Source organism: Trichechus manatus, unplaced genomic scaffold (assembly GCF_000243295.1).
Source record: "Trichechus manatus latirostris isolate Lorelei unplaced genomic scaffold, TriManLat1.0 scaffold00001, whole genome shotgun sequence".
Classification (NCBI taxonomy): Eukaryota; Metazoa; Chordata; class Mammalia; order Sirenia; family Trichechidae; genus Trichechus; species Trichechus manatus.
In genome coordinates, this window is record NW_004443937.1 from 35,016,354 (window position 1) to 35,034,710 (window position 18,357).

Here is an 18,357-nt window from a genome sequence, read left to right on the forward strand (position 1 = left end):
TAAAAAGCTGCTAAAATAAAGTGTATTTTTTGTCTTAAAGGTCATTACTTTCCATATGACTGGAATGCTGGCATTTAGTCAAAGAAATTTAAACTGGGTGGTACTTGCTGGATAGCTCATCTCTATTCTGTCTGAAATCAGAAGTTTTATATTATATATTCCCCATATTACAGCTGACCGGCAACCCCTTCCCCCACAAAAAATTGGCTACTATCATGACCAATGTGGTCAGATCAGTTTTAATATTTCTACTTTCAGCTGCCAAACACAGAATAAGTAAAAAAGACAGACAGAAAACTTTCTTTTCCACACAAATAAGGTTGATTTAAATCAAATGGCCTGGGGAGTATGGAAATATTATCTATAGGTATGGATTACTATATATGAAAATTATGAAACAGAAATGTGTAATATTCCAAAACATCATTCACAAGATGTTCACTACTGTAAATTGCCTACAATGAAGAGAACCATGTAGCTAAAGTAATAACCAGAGGGGAGAAAAATGCCTGTTACACTAAGTAAAAACCTTTTTTAAGGAAAGCTATCTTGAGACCGAAGAAGAATTGATGCCTTTGAATTGTGGTGTTGGTGAAGAATACTGAATATACTATGGACTACCAAAAGAATGAACAAATCTGTCTTGGAAGAAGTAAAACCAGAATACTCTTAGAAGGAAGGATGGCGAGACAATGTCTCACACACTTTGGAGGTTAAGATTTACAACACATAATCACATCAGATCACAGAACGGTGGACAACCACACAATACTGAGAATCATGGCCTAGCCAAGTTGATACACATTTCTGGGGAACAAAATTCAATCCATAACATGGCTCGTACTTCAGTTTTGATGCTTGTTTCATAACAAATGCTGTAATCACAAATGAACAAATGAAAAGATGTCATAAAGAAAATTTAATGATCAGAAGACAAATATGACAACAGATTACTATTTTCTTTTTAGATAGATCTTTCATCTCTAACATGTTATAATAAAAACATTTCTTTCTATTCTTTGCTCTTACAAATTCCTCAATGATTTTATCACAGTTAAGCTGCTGAACAATATCTACTTCCATACATAATAAGGATAATGAATTGAGTCTTTCTTGAATCATAGTTGTACACTGAGGGTTTTTGAGTCTCTTTAGGGATGAAAATGAACATTTTACTGCGCAATCTGTGATCACTAAAGTTAGGAATATACATACAGCAATTTCAGCATTGGGAAATATGCATTATATTTTATCTTCTGTTATAGAATCACACATGCCTTCATGAGTAACATCTGTCTTTCCTGAATCTGTAAACTTAGTTCTCATGTAAGAATGAAATTGTCGTACTTCTCCATAAAGGTGTGTATTTAAGTCTTCGGGATAAGCCTGCACTAATATCTTGGATGCCGTCATGCATTCTTCATCAGGTATATCTACGTTGTTTAAGAAGGAAAATCTATCTGAAAGAACTTCATACACTTCCACCCTTCTCTTCATGCAAGATTCAAGTGTGTCAATGATGGTGTAGTATGTGGTTACATGAAGTTCATCTCTGGCACTCAATACTTCTGGAGCATTTCCATCATTTACTTGTTTCTTTCTAATGCTTCTGCGATGGGGAACTTCTCGATAATCAGTATTTGGTAGTATTTGATTTGTTGTATTTTCAGAATCTTCCTTAAATAATGTAAATACCCTGTTAATGGCTGGTAGAGACCTGTGCATGTCTTTAAATTTACTTGTGAATCTTGGAGAGCTTGACTCATCTGATGAAAATGCTATGATGTATTATTCCACATAACCAACGTAAATACATAGCCTAGTGTTTGCATTTTGTTGGCAAGGTTTTCAGCTTCTCTTCTGGTATCTCCTTTATGTGTCTGGTCTTCAGTAATACTTTCCAAGGGATGGAGAACCTGAGTGTACAATTCCAGGATTGCACTTGTTGCTACAGCATGCACTTCCCAACATGCATTAGAAAGACATTTTAAGGCTTGATCATTGCCTAAATATGTTTAAAGAAATGTCCATTAGTGAGTAGGGGTGGCAAAAAACGTGTAGAATAACTGAACAAAAGGAAAAAAAAAACTGCTTCTGAACAACAAACTACTGCGCTACGTCCTACAAGATCAAGTGAATTCACACGAAATGAAAATGGTATATTCATTACGTTCTAAAATTTTCTGTTGTGTGCTTTTATAACACCCTGACGTATTGGCAGTATTGTCATAGGACTGGCCTCTGTACTTGGAAAAATCCATTTTGCAAACATCATATAAATAGTGAAGTACTTGATTTGCAATTTCTTCACCAGTATGATTTTTGAAGCTAGAAAAACATGATAAATCGCTTGACAGGTTTTCCATCTGTTAGAGATAGGTATCTAAAAACAATACTTAACTGATCTGTATGAGAAAGATCGGGGTGGAATGTATAGATAAACTGAAATATCAAGCTATATTTATTTCACTGAAAATAGTTGATCAAACTTTACCAGTTATTAAATTGATTAATTCTTCATACAGTGTTTTAGACATGATCAACGGATTACGCTTTCCTGTGTTACCACATTTTGAGATGCGACCTGCTAAAAATGAATCAAACTGAACAACAAGCTCAAGTACACCTAAGAAAATCCAATTTTTAGGGGACTCAAACACTTCATTTCTTCCTCAAAAAGATAATCCATATTCAGCAATTGTTATAATGACAGCAATAACACATTGCAAAATGGATTTCCAACAATGATGTTCTTCATTAACTTGTGTTTCCAGTTCATAAGTTAAGCCAAAACCATGTCTTCAGTTTAAATATGACAATATACAATCTCTATGAATTGTTTACCAATCACATTTCAGTTGCGCCAATCATTACATCCACCTATAGCAAATCAAGAATTAAATGATTTAGGACTGAATAGTTTGCCAACAAAACAATATACAGGGTGGACTGATGGAGGATACAGTAGCCACTCCCTCTTAACAATTTTCACCATTAGATTTACACCCTAGAAATATATTCTGGGTACAGAACCTTGTTTGTTTACCATCCAGAAATTTTCGACATGAATTTTCAAATGGTCCTCTGTGATGTTGACCATCACTTGGCCCTCTTTCGATCAAATAATTTACATCATTGGAAAAAAACTTATTTCATGAAACAGTATCTTTATTTCTTTTACTTATGGGGTTTTCAGATGTTACAGTTTCAGATTCTAAAATAGTTTAACTTTCTACATCATTAATTTTTTTTTACTACAGCAAGGAATGGATGTAGAATTTGGAACAAATTGTTATATTTGTATTACTATTAGTAATTTCAGCACTAGCAGTACTAGCACAAGGATTTGCACCCATAAAACTCAAGTGTTTAATGGAAGATGTCTCTTCTGATTCATTGTGTTTTAAAAAGCATGTTAATTTTGGAATTGTCTTTAGGGATTCACAAATCTTTTTATCTCTATTGTTTTTGCACTCCACTTAGCTGTTCTCATTTCATTGTATCTGGATATAAAATTATGTCACTTTTTAAATCTGGTTCTACTGTAGCAAATAAATTTGAATAATTGAAAAATAAAATTTATAAAACAAGTAAAATTTATAAAATGAAATGTACATTTGAATTTGCATGTTAACACAAAAAAAGATTGTTTTGGAACATGTAATTTTGTTCTTCATGTCTGAGACAGTCAAAAGAAACAGTACTTACAAGGCAGTCGGAAATAACTTCATTCGTTTGTTATACGATGTCTGTTGGCGTGCCCGTCACAGATCTCCACAAGTGTTTCTCATCTTGAAATAATACATAAAAACCTTCGAACTCACTTCCTGTTCTTTGATGTTGCATCTTCACAGTTCATCGGACTACTGCTGATACTCCACAGGGGCGAGAACGATCACAAAGAGCATGATACAAATACCACGGTATGCTCGATCTGAAGATGCATTTTGGTTCGCTTTGAGGAAGACAGGACCTGATAGGCCACTAGTCCCGTGACGACAATGTCGCTGGTGCGTTCTTATGTGGTCAAGGAGAGAGACTATAAGTGAGGTTATACACTATCCGTCCGAAATGAAAAGGAAAACGTAACCGTTGTCGTATACAACATTTATAAAATGCACATTTTCTTTGTGGAATTGCTCAACTCCCATATTTGGAGATACGTACATAACTGATGTAACAATAGCACCATTTCTCAAAGAGCAAGTTTATTTTGTGAGTCATATAACAATATCAATTAATTTCTTAAAAGAAAGTCAGTTTGAAGGGAAATAGAAAATAAAATACATTTATATCATTTTTATTATCTAAATATTCATTTAATTTATTTCCTTGAGGAACTGTTCAATTTCCTTACAAGAAGATACGTAAATATTCTGATAAAATAAAATACAAATGAATGTTCTCATTAATGCCCTTTGTTGCTTTCTTGGAAGAGGAATTTAGAAACACATTTATTGTTGCAAAATAGAAACATATTTTGCATGATAAATAAATATTGAGTTTTGCATCCTCTTAATATGACTAATATCTCGGTTATCAGCACATCTAGAGTAATATCAAGCACTATGTTCCACACACCAGACAATAAAAAGCAAAACTCGATATATAAAACTTTTCGGGTTAGATAAATACTAATATTTCCAGTATTTTTTGCACATTTGCTATGTTAATAAGATATTAAATTATTACTCATGTTAGTATTACATTAAACGTATGCTTAATTGTGTCTGCGTGTATGTCAAACATAGTTTATTATTTATTTATTTTTACTATCTTACTCTTCACCAACGTTTGTCCAACCTATTTCAAAGGTAAAGTTATAAATATTATTGTTTCCAAAACTTAGGACATAACTCTGTATGTAAATGCCATACAGTTAAAAAGTAACTTGATTGAATTAATTGCAATGGCGACCTATTCGAGTTCCCTTGCTTTTGGGTGCCATCTAGGACTGGAGTTCCCATTGCTTGTTTACCAGGATGTGACCAAGAGCACACCCTTGTGTTTGTATCCTCGCAAAGAGCACTACTGTCCCTCCCAGCTGGAGTAGCTGGATCAGCAGATGTGGATGTAGTAAGATGGTTCTCTCAAAATGGATCAGAGACCTGTTATCTACTCATATAATCCATCCTTGCCCAGTAACTGCTCATGTTGGATCCAGTTGCATATTGGATGAATGTAGCAAGAATTAGACTTGACAGCCCACCCCTACCTCTTCTTTATTAGAAAGAAAAAGTATACTCCCAAGAGACCTACTGAGATAAGAAGTTTCAATTACACAAGAGGGAACTGTAGGAAACAGATGTCAAAGAAGGTTTTGACGTGATAGGGGCCTCATTGCTTAAAACACCTCATGAGTGGGCACCCTGGTAGCCCTGTGTGAACTTTATTTCTGGCCGGCACGTTCTAAAGCTCTAGAGCTGTTATCAATTTCATTTAGTGCCCTGCCAGTTTCCTCCCACTGCGGCACTCGCTTTTCCTTGTATCCTGTCTGCTTGGCATCTGTGGGTCTTTGCTTTAGATAACTGGTGCCCCGTTTTGTTGGTGCCCTAAGCACGTGCTTACTTTGCTTATAAAGAATCCATCCCTGAGCCTCTGAGATGCCAGCCCAGTTCCCAGCTTCAGAAACAGAGTGAGGTTGCCTGCACCAAGGCCAGACCGTTCATGTACCACACACTGCAAAGCAGAGCAGCTTCAAGGACCGCTCCCATCTCGGGACTCAGTTAGGACTCTCCAAACTTGTGAGTTCATTTGTGGCTAGTTCATCCAGGAAAGTTGCTTAGACTTCTCTAGTCATCTTTTGGAATCTGTCTTTTAAGTCAACAACCAAAAGAAAGTGAAACTACCTTTAGCAGGAAAGGAAACAGTACAATTTAGAAGGAAAACAGTACAATCCTTTAAAGCTAAGCAGTAAAACAACCCAATGGCTTAGAAAGGTACATGAAGAACCCCATGGGAGAAAAATAAACAGCAACTGAAGGTCACTATATATAGCTTATCATATATATATGTACACACATATATATATAAACCAAACCCGTTGCCATCTAGTCGATTCTAATAGCAACCCTGCGACCCTGTATATATGTATACATACTTGCTCTGGAACGTTGAGTAGCTAAAGCAAAAAAAAATGAGGAAGTAAAAGAGCTGAACTGAAGATTTCAAAGGGCAGCTTGAGAAGACAAAGTAAAGCATTATGATGACATATGCAAAGACCTGGAGTTAGAAAAGCAAAAGGGAAGAACACATTCAGCATTTCTCAAGCTGAAAGAACTGAAGAAAAAATTCAAGCCTCGAGTTGCAATAGTGAAGGATTCTACGGTTACGATATTAAACAACGAAGGAAGCATCAAAAGACAGTGGAAGGAATACACAGAGTCACTATACCAAAAAGAATTGGTCGACATTCAACCATTTCAGGAGGTAACGTATGATCAGGAACCGATGGTACTGAAGGAGGAAGTCCAAGCTGCACAGAAGGCATTGGCAAAAAACAAGGCTCCGGGAATTGACAGAATACCAATTGAGATGTCTCAGCAAACAGATGCAGCACTGGAAGGGCTCACTCATCTATGCTAAGAAATTTGGAAGACAGCTACCTGACCAACTGACTGGAAGAGACCCATATTTATGCCTATTCCCAAGAAAGGTGATCCAACCAAATGTGGAAATTATTGAACAATATCATTAATATCGCATGTCAGCGAAATTTTGCTAAAGATCATTCAAAAGCAGCTGCAGCAGTATATCGACAGGGAACTGCCAGAAATTCAAGCTGGATTTAGAAGAGGATGTGGAACCAGGGATATCACTGCTGATGTCAGATGGATCCTGGCTGAAAGTAGAGAATAGCAGAAAAATGTTTACCTGTGTTTTATTGACTATGCAAAGACATTCGACTGTGTGGATCATAACAAATTATGGATAACATTGTGGAGAATGGGAATTCCAGAAAACTTAATTGTGCTCATGAGAAATCTGTACATGGATCAAGAGGCAGTTGTTTGAACAGACCATGGAGATACTGCATGGTTTAAAGTCAGAAAAGGTGTGCTCCAGGGTTGTATCCTTTCACCATACCTATTTCAATCCGTATGCTGAACAAATAATCTGAGAAGATGGACTACATAAGAAGAATGAGGCATCAGGATTGTAGGAAGACTCATTAATAACCTGTGTTATGCAGATGACACAACCTTGCTTGCTGAAAGTGAAGAGGACTTGAAGCACTTACTAATGAAGATCAAAGACCACAGCCTGCAGTATGGATTATACCTCAACATAAAGAAAACAAAAATCCTCACAACTGGACCAATAAGCAACATCATGATAAATGGAGAAAAGATTGAGGTTGTCAAAGAATTCATTTTACTTAGATCCACAATCAACACCCATGGAAGCAGCAGTCAAGAAATCAAAAGACGCATTGCATTAGACAAATCGGCTGCAAGAGATCTCTTGAAAGTGTTAAAAAGCAAAAATGTCACCTTGAGGACTAAGGTGCACCTGACCCAAATCATGGTATTTTCAATTGCCTCATATGCATGTGAAAGCTGGACAATGAATAAGGAAGACTGAAGAAGAACTGACGCCTCTGAATAGTGGTGTTGGCGAAGAATATTGAGTATATCATGGACTGTCAAAAGAACGAACAAATCTGCCTTGGAAGAAGTACAACCAGAATGCTCCTTGGAAGCAAGGATGGTGAGACTGCATCTCACATACTTTGGACATATTATTAGGAGGGATCAGTCCCTAGAGAAGAACATTATGCTTGGTAAAGTAGAGGGTCAGCGAAAAAGAGGAAGACCCTCAACAAGATGCACTCACACAGTGGCTGCAACAATGTGCTCAAGCATAACAATGATTGTGAGGATAGCGTGGGACCAGGCAGTGTTCCGTTCTGTTGTACATTGGGTCACTATGAGCCGGAAGCAGCTCGATGGCACCTAACAACAACAACAACATGTATATGTTCATATGTGTGTGTGTGTGTGTGTGTGTGTGTGTATGTGGACACACACACACACACATCTATAGTCCAGATCTGGCATTGTATCTTCTTGTTTTAATTGGTTTCCTATTTTTCATCACATTATTTAGTAGCTGTATCTCTGATAGTTTGGTATTAAAAATGGGCATCCTTATGTATATACCTCAAGTAAACTTCCAAGTTGTAGCTAATCCCTAAAGATTAATGATCTACTTGTCTCATGAGGGAGGCAGGATCGTAAATTAGGAAAACAGTAGAAGAGTGTGGTGGCTAGTATTAGCTCCACCACTTCCATGACGAGGACTTTGGGCAAGTTACTTAACCTCTCTAAGCCACAGTGCCCTTATTTCGAGAGCACCTACATGCCATTAGAAGCCCTGGTAGCACAGTGGTTAAAAGCTTGGGTGCTAACCGAAAGGTCGGCGGTTCGAACTCAGCAGCCACTCCGTGGGAAAAAGACGCGGCAGTCTACTTCCGTCAAGATTTACAGCCTTGGAAACCGTATAGGGACAGTTCTACTCTGTCCTATAGGGTTGCTATAAGTAGGAATCGACTGGATGGCAATGGGTCACATGCCATTAGGTTTGTTGTGAGAATTTATGACCTAAACATATGACCGCTAGCACAGTGCCTGGTACACACGAAGGATTCAATCAAAAGTAGATGATCCTTTATAGAATGAAAAGTATCATTGGTATCATCGTAATTGAAACGGCCATGCAAAATCAGCAATTTCATTTTATCATTGTCATTAAAGTACCATGCCTCTAACAATCCAATAAATTAGAAGAGGGAACCAGGGAAAGAACAATCCTCTTTGCAGAACAAGACATTATGTTTTATAAATGTCGCATTTTCTTTTCATTAAAAAGAAAAACGATGGAGATTGGCTAAGCTTCCTTCCTCAAGCTTTCAACCCTTCTTATCTTACCAGGGTAATGGAACTGAGGCTGGAGGTGTTAGGTGTGGGTAGAACAACAGTCATTCTCTCATCTGTGTTTTATTATTCACGGGAACAGCTCCATTTTGCAGCCTACACAGAACATACTGTACTGGGTACAAAGAGTGGGTTTGACATATCACTGGGCTAAATGATTCTTCACACAGATGACAACATCCTTGGGCTAGGAGTCAATCTCAAAGTGTCTTCTCCTCTTCCCAGTTCTTATTCATTCAAAATTTGCTTGAGCTCATTTATTCATCCCATGCACGACGACTGAGGACCATGGCATGCCAAGCATTCTGCAAGGAGTTGGAGGTACCACGGTGATCACGGTTGAGGTCCTTAAAGGGCTTAGTCCTATGAGGGGAACCAGCATTCACCAAAGGGAGGCACAGTTTCAAACTGAACCAGGTGTCTGAACGGAATGGCTCCGAGAGTGTATAAAACCTTTTCCAGCCTCCAGTGTCAGCAAAGACGCCCCCGAGTAACACAAGAACTGAGTGGAACATTCAGGTATAAATCTTGGAATCACATTTCCCAGAATCATTTACAGGGAGGTTCCAGTTAGATCCTGCCAATGAGAGGCACTTGTGTGAAGTTTGAGGCTCTGTCCCTGGATTCTGAATCATGACTGACGGCACAATGTATGGGCAGAGGGACGGGAGTGGAGGGCAACTATCAGTAGAGAAGACACCTCACCAGACACTCCTGATTATGAGATCATGGCGCTGTGTGCCTTCTCTTGGTCCACTCAAGCTGCCCTGTTTCCTTGATCAGCCCCCAAGATGCTCTTCTACATCCACCTCCTGATGATGCCAGAGCTCTGGATATCCTTGAAATAAATTTCCTTTTGCTTAAGTTCACCACAATTGGCTTCTGCTGTTTGCATCCATGAAGTGGTTTGCTTCCAGCAACATGCCATATGTTGCTTTCAGCTTACATTTAGGATTATGTGGGTCTATCTCCCCAACCAGACTGCCAGCTTCTTGAGGACTGAACAAAGTCTTAAACCTCTTTGAATCTCTAGGACCTAACACAATGATTGACACATAGGAAACACTTGGTAAATGCAAAATGAATACGTATATATTACACATATATTTTAAAACCTAGGTGATTTTCCAATAATAAATATAAAAGTTCAACTGGATGTTTAAACACTGAGAAAGAGCTTAGTGGAATCAAAAGTCCTCTACACTTTATCTCAATTTTACACTAAGGTGGCAATCTGTAGGTCCCATAGCCATCTTGACAGGTATTACCTTTTCTATAAATTTTATGAAGTAGTCCAGTGTGCTAATAACCATACTCCATAGCATCCTCACCTCTGATCTTATCTTCATCCAGCATTTTCACCACATTTCCAAACGGGTACGAAAAAGCTGCTCAAGTGGGCAGGTCAAGAGACCCCACACTCCTAGGAATTACTCCACTCACTCCTCTCCATGCTTTCCAACCCAAACGGTGGTCCAGGAAGCCCACAGGCAGCCAGTGAACTTGGCTTCCAGAGAGATCACCATCTGTTTTTCTATCCCTAACAAATAAAGCACCTTTGCGCCATAAATCCATATTGCTCATGGGACTGAGACCTAAAATGAAAACTGAGATGGATTTTTTTGCCCAATTTTAATAGCATTTAAAAAAAAAAAATTTTTTTTCTTGGTAGCAAATTTATGCTGCAAGAATCCACGAGCTGTGTTAACAGTCTGCATCTGATCTGGTTCAAACAATGCCGCCCAGTACGAAAACCTGGGCACTAGATGCTTTCCAAAGGTACAATGTCATCAAGGTTTTATGACGCTTCCCACAAAAACTCAGTTGTCAGGTAGCACTTCATTAGCTGAAGTCTGAACTTGGGTAAGGGAACAGACTGCTATGGCTGCTGCATGGAAACGAGGCTGTTCTTCTGACTTCAGGATCACGGTCGAAAAGGGATATTCCAGCAAACAGTTTTCACGTACATGCGCTTTTGTGCCCTACTTAAAAAAAAACCAAAAAAACAAAAAACAACTCAGTATCTTGGAATTATGGAGGAAGGTGAAAAATCCATCTCACTGACCTCTGTCTTTCTGTAAAAGCTTAATAAGAGATGCTCTGCCACCTGGGGTCCTCTGTCTATGCGGCTTCACTTCCTTCCTCAAGTAACAAAATGCACAGAGCGTCTAGTCCACGCCTGCTGCCCAGGCAAGTGATGTGTTCAAGTGGCTTTTATACAAGGCTTCCAAGATCCAGGGCTCCGAAGGCAGAGCTGACATAGGAGGTGCAAGCCCAGCTTCGTCAGGTTAAACATGACTATCAAAGGAGTCAGACCCAGTTCTACTGGCTTCAAAACACAGTGTCGGTTGCCAAAGAGACTATGAGAAAGAATATTAAGTAATACTGTGCACCTCTGACACCGACATGAGTTTACTATTCTTCCATACCAACACACCCTAATACAAAGCTCATGCTCTCCCACTCCAGCGGCTGTGAGGGGCCATCAAGTTGTTTCTGACTCATAGCAACGCCATGAACAATAGAACTAAACACTGTCTGGTCCTGCATCAACCTCACAATTGTTGGTATGTTTGAGCCTACTGTTGGAGCCACTGTGTCAATTCATCTCACTGAAGGCCTTCCTCTCTCTCTTTTTTTTTTTTTTGATTTTATTTTATTGTACTTTAAGTGAAAATTTACAATTCAAGTTAGTCTCTCACACAAAAATGTATATATAGTTATGTGACTTAATTGCTCTCTGTATACTGTGACAGCACATTCCTGCCTGCTTTCCACCCGTGATTTCCCATGTCCATTCAACTGGCTCCTGACCTTCTCTGCCTTCTCATCTCACCTCTGGACAGGAGCTTCCCATTTAGTCTCGTTATCTACTTGAGCTAAGAAGCACACTCTTCACGAGTATCATTTCATGTCCCATAGTCCAGTCTAACCTCTGACTGAAGAGTTGGCTTCGGGAATGGTTTTAGTGCTGGCTTGACAGAGATTCCAGGGGTCATGCTCTCTGGGGTACCTCCAGTCTCAGTCAGACCATTAAGTATGGTCTTTTTACTAGAATTTGAGTGCTGCACCCTGCTTTTCTCCCGCTCCAACAGGGACTCTCTACTGTGTTCTCCATCAGGGCGGTCATTGTTGGTGGCCGGGCACCATCTAATTCTTCTGGTCTCAGGCTGATGGAATCACTGGTTTATGTGGCCCTTTCTGTCTCTTGGGCTAGTGCTTTCCGTGTGACTTTGGTGTTCTTCATTCTCCTTTCCTGCAGGTGGGCTGGGGCCAGTTGATGCATCTTAGATGGCCACTCACTAGCTTTTAAGACCCCAGATGCCACTCACTCACCTTTGCATAGTCAATAAAACACCGGTAAACATCTTTCTAGTATTCTCTGCTTTCAGCCAAGATCCATCTGATATCAGCAATGATAACCCTCGTACCACGTCCATTTCTGAATCTGGCTTGAATTTCTGGAAGTTCCCTGTCGATGTACTGCAGCAACCATTTTTTAATTATATTCAGCATAATTTTACTTGTGTGTGATATTAATGATATTGTTTGATAATTTCCGCACTCCGTTGGATCACCTTTCTTTGGCATGGGCACAAATATAGATCTCTTGCACTCGGTTGGCCAGGTAGCTCTCTTCCAAATTTTTTGGCACAGACGAGTGAACACCTCCAGCACTGCATCCGTTTGTTGAAACATCTCATTTGGCATTCTGTCAGTTCCTGGAGCTTTGTTTTTTTACCAGTGCCTTCAGTACAGCTTAGACTTCTTCCTTCAGTACTGTGGGTTGTTGATTGTACGCTACCTCCTGAAATGGTTGAGCCCAATCCAGGTCTGCCTTAAAACAGCCAGTTATGCTGCATGTGGTCGAAACTCCATGGAGCCCCCAGCCCCAAAGTCAATGTTTCACTGGCCTATTAGTTTCTGTATTATTTCTACATTTTGAGTCTCGTTCTGAAATGGGGGCATCACTTCTTTGGGGATTATTTCCTCTTCACTTTGCAGGTATAATAGAGCCCTTATCCCTTCATTATGTTGCCAGTTGTTTTATTTCCTCTCTTATAGATTGGTCAACATTCGGTGAAAAAACTTGAAGCTGAGCAACCTCTCCAAATATATATGTTTCTAAATCTATTATCTACACGATTTAAACAAATGAGATGATCATCATGTTGCTAAAAGAATCCATCATATACATACAGTTTTGCTCTAGAACTTTCAAACTTATTCCCAAACCTAACTGGTCTTGAGTCTGGCTATGGGGGAAGGCTTGAAATTTTGCAAAATATTCGCATCCATGAAAGTGGTCATTTGTCACATGCACTGAAAGTGTCACTGTAAAAGCTTTACGGAGAAAACTGCTGCCAGTTATTCCTCAAGAATGAGAGCTGTTCATCTCCACTCTCAGCAAAACGAACAACTGTGGTGTTCCTACTTGATTCACTCTCACACCTGGTGTTGTCCTCATAAAAATCGAGGTCAAAAGGACAAGGCTTACTCTCTTTCTTCGTATTAACCACTTTATTCTATCTTCCAAAAGACAAAAAGCTTACATATAGGCTGTACGTCCTTGGGCAAGTTCCATAACAGCCATAAGCCTCAGTATCCCTCAGTTTTGGGGTTTAACAATTATTCCTGCCTCAGACGGTTGTGGTCAAAAGGAAGTAAATGGTGCATAATGCGTGTATCCAGCATATTAGAGTATCCAGAAAATCATGTTCAACATAAGCAAGTTTAATAAATACCTATTTTTAAAAAATCATTGGTTGCTGCAGGTTTTGAATCCTTAGTCCATGCTCTGAGAACTGCCCCTGCAGCTGTCTCTTGGTTAGTTCCATCTGCCCTAGACAGCTGCTTGGCTCAAGGGTCCTTGATCATTTCTGACCATACGTCTTCTAATTCTCTGTAGTAATTCACTGGAGCTGTGAGAGGGGGGTCGAACTTTCAGGGCATTGTCTGTGAAGATCTTGACGGAAATTAATAATATGATCCATCAAATCACCAACATTCTAATAACGTTAAACAAATGGGGAGGCTTTACTTTTAACTCTTTTGATAAAGTCTCCATAATCTGACTTAAATCTAGGTTAAGTTACTTTTTAAATAGGAGTCATATCATTCTGTATGTGGATTTCCACTTAGGATTCTGGCTGACTTCAGGTGAAAAGGAATTTGTTGGAGGAGAATGGGTGGCTGTCCAAGTCTAGGAAAGACTGAAGAATTCACTTAGGAAAGGGCAAGAGCATGGGTAAGTGAGGGTATAGATACTAGGAACTCATCAATGATGTCATCCCAGGCCCGCCACAGAAACAAATAAGTGCCAACTGCTGTCTTCATCATTACAGAGCTCTCTGTCCATGAGTCAAAGTCTTGAGACAGCGTCTTCCTGATATTAGAGGGTGGACATGTGACCTAGACTTGGCCAATTCTCCCTAAGACTTTAACTCTGGAGAAAGTCATTCATTCATTCGTTCATTCATATATTCATTCAATAAATATTCACTGAGCATCTACTCAATCAGATGGACTGACAACAGCCAAGACAATGGACTCAAACATACCAACAACCATGAAGATGGCACAGGGCCAGGCAACATTTTGTTCTGTTACACATCAGGTCGCTCATGAGAGCAACTCACAACACCACCACCACCTTCTGGGTGCTGAAGATCTAACGGTGGAGAAAAAAAAATAAAGCCTTTACCTTCCTGGAATTTACAGTCCAGTAGTGTGAACGAATACATTTAAAAAAAAAAATACACATTTGATATATGGTGATAAGTGTCACTTAGAAAAACAAAACTGGAGGGGGGCATACAGAGGATCGAGTGCAGGTAGTCATGCTATTTTACACAGGATGGGCAAAGAGGCCTGTAAAGTACCACGTAGCAGAGACCTGAAGGAGGCAAAGGAGCAAGCCAGGTGGATATGAAGAGCAGCACTATCCAACAGAAACGCAGTGCAAGCACACGGGTGAGTTTAAACTTTCCAACAGCCACATTAGAATGGTAAAGTCAAAAAGGTGAAATTAATTTTAGTAACATGTTATGTTACCCAATATATCCAAAATACTTTTAAATCAACATATAATCAATATGAAAATTATTAATGAGATAATTTACATTCTTTGTTTTTTTTGTAATAAGTCTTCGAAATCCATGCTTAACAAGCACACCCCCACCTGAACTGGTCACATTTCAACAGCTGGATAGCCGCATGAGGCTCATGGCTACCATACTGGACACTGCAGGACCAGAGAAAGAGTATCCCCACTGACGGTACAGCGAGTGTGAAAGTTTCGAGCGAGCACAAAGGGCAGAGAGGCTGATGCAAGGCGAGCAAAGGGGAGGGCAATAGGACGGGAGGGCAGAGCTGTTAGGGGGCGCTGGATCATGCAAAGTCTTGCAGACCACTGTGTGCATTTCCAGTGGGACTCTGAGTAAGGACGGAAGTCATGGGGACAGCCAGCTTCATGGGAGTGCAACCTCTGCAGTCCCACAGGGCCCGTGCTCAGAAGGGCCCCAGCACTCAGTTTAATGTTCTGCAAAGGTTAAGTGAGCAGCTACTAACACAAAGTTTGGTGGTTCAAACCCTCCAGCAGCTCCATAGGAGAAAGACCTGGTGATCTGCTCCCATGGAGATTACAGCCGGGAAAACCCTATGGGGCAGTTCTACTCTGTCACATGGGTTCGCTACGAGTCAGAATTGCCAAGACGGCACCTAGTAACAACAGCATTACCACCTTGAAAATTCTCAATAATTTGGGGGTCCTGCACTTCCATTTTGCCCTGGGACCCACACATTACGTAGCTGATCCTGACTGGGAGTTTTCACCACAGAGTGCCCTGAGTTGTTTTATGTTTTAAAAGCATTACTCCAGTTTCTGTGTTAAGAACAGGCTGTAGGAAAAGGAAAGATAGACGCAGGAAAAATGGTTAGGAAGCTACCGATACAAACCCGGTAAGAGGAGATGGTGGCAAGCAACACCTACAGGAGGCCAGTTAGATCCCATTAGCCTGCAGCCGCAGCATCGTGCCCGGCGCAGCGCCCGTCTATGACAGCGTCCTGGCCAGCTGGCACCTGCTGCTCTCTGCTGGAGCCTGCCTGGTCCCCACTCAGTTTCCACGGTGGTTTCCTATAAATTTGAGAGTTCTGTAGCCCGCCAATGCAGTTTTTCTTTTTGCTTGAAATTTAAGAGCAAACGTTGATTTCTCTTCTTGCCTACCCTTTCACTAGGGGAAGGCAGGGCACCTTGATTTATGATCACATCAAAACTACATGGAATTCCCCAAAAGAAAATGGGAGTGTAATCAGAAAATCAGGGGCCCTTACCATGGAGAAAAGGAGCTGTTGAAAGAAGAAAGGTAAGCAGAGTCCTAACCAGGTGTCTTCATTACCTAGTTCAGCAGCTGTAAACCAGATATCACAAGTGGCTGGGTTTAAAGATCAGCAATTTACTCCAAACCAGGATCTCAGCCATGTCAGTTCCTTCTATGAGCCTCTCTCCTAGTTTCTGGCATCTGCCAGCGATCCTTGGTGTACCTTGTCATTCCTTGTTATCGGTTTTCTCCCTGTGTATGTCTCTGTGTCTATTCTGGTTTTTGTAAAACTCAGAAGTGAGTAGGTTTATTTTGGTATGGTCTCATTAATGTAACAAGAGGAAAACCCTATTTCCAAACAGGATCACATTCACAGGTACAAGGGCCAGGAATTCAACACATATTTTGGGGGGACACATTTCAATCCGTAACACCAGGACAAGCCTCTTCCGTGTTAGATCACTGTGCTTGGGGCTTACTACATAGTTTCACATTAATTCCAATTAAGTAACTGGTGTAAGAACATTCTCCCTCTCTCCTAAAAAATCTACATACAGGTTGGGGAGTATAGGATCTACTAAAACTCATGTAAATAAAAGTGCATAAAATACATCCAAAACCCACAAATACACTGTTTAACTCTCAGTAAGGAAAAAAGAAACATTAAGTAAAATTTTTTTTATTTTTCTTATTAGTTTAGGCTTATATCTAAATTTGTAAATTACTTCTGTGTTGTAGGCTGGTAAACAAAAAGTCATCACCATGTAGTTTCTAGGTAACCAAATGGAAAATTCATCAGGTCATGCTAAAAATCACATGATACAACTACCAGTGAGTTAACAGTTTATACTTCTTAATCTAAAAGAATATTGAATGTACCGTGGGCTGTCAGAAGAATGAACAAATCTGTCTTGGAAGAAGTACAGCCAGAATGCTCCTTAGAAGTGAGTTTGGTGAGACTTTGTCTCACGTACTTTGGACAAGTTATCAGGAGGGATCAGTCCCTAGAGAAGGACACTATGCTGCGTAAAGTAGAGGGTCAGCAAAAAAGAGGAAGACCCTCAATGAGATGGACTGACACAGTGGCTGTAACAATGGGCTCAAATATAATAACAATCGTGAGGATGGTGCAGGACCGGGCAGTGTTTTGTTCTGCTGTATATGGGACGGAACTGACTCCCTGACACTTGAGAACAACTAACAACAGTCTGAAACGCTTAAAAAATAATTTATCATTTCCTACGTGCTTAAAAATTCCTCTGAAAATGGCAAAACACGGACAATACAGAAGTGAACCTCCACTTCCCTGCTCTAACAATTCCCAGCCCGTAGGGCTTCTGGCGCCCACTCACCTTTTTCTGAAGAACATTGATTTTTCTTTCCTTGACTTCTAACATGTCTTTCATGTCACGAATCTCTCCAGCCAGCGTCCCCTTCTCTTCTGTGAGGTCCTGCAGCTGTTTTGTTTTCTTATTGAGAAAAGATTCTTTCTCTTCCAATCGTAATCTTAGTGCATCCACCTGAAATTGGGAAGAAGAAAGATGGTTGTGCTTTTACAAAAATGTTATCAATAATTATAAGTCATTCCCTGAGGCAAGGAGTGAAGGGGTGAAGGGGGGTAATCGTAGGAGGGTGGGGAGATGCTGGGTACGCACTGCATAACTCATACACCCCTGCTCATGAGGACCTGGACTGAACAGTTTTAATAGCCTGTATCTACCTTAGAGTCCAGTTGTCTGTGTATCTGAACAATGATACACTTTTAAAACTATATAATATTTATATGAAATAAAACATTCTAACGTAGTAGTTTGGAGTCCCTGAGTGGTACAAACAATTAACGTGCTTGGCTGCTAACTGAAAGGTTGGAGGTTCGAGTCCACTGAGAGTTACCTCGGAACAAAGTCCTGATGATCTACTTCTGAAAACTCAGCCATTGAAAACCCTGTGAAGCGCAGATCTACGCTGGCATGCAGGGAGTTGCCATGAGTTGGAGTTGGCTCCATGGCAACTGGTTTGGTTTTTCAGCACAGTAATTATGTTTCTGTGTTATGAAACCCCATGCTGGGAGACAAAGCACTCTAATACTCTGCATCTTTGAG

General features: G+C 40.1%; 1 protein-coding gene across 1 annotated transcript in view; it reads right to left on the minus strand.

Moving 5' to 3' along the window:
• ERC2 (ELKS/RAB6-interacting/CAST family member 2) overlaps positions 1-18,357 on the minus strand; it is an 857,293-nt gene that overhangs the window by 407,945 nt on the left and 430,991 nt on the right. The window contains exon 6 of the mRNA XM_004368755.1: positions 17,608-17,775. Within this exon, the coding sequence (XP_004368812.1) occupies positions 17,608-17,775 (168 nt within the window). The remainder of the gene's footprint in view (positions 1-17,607; positions 17,776-18,357) is intronic.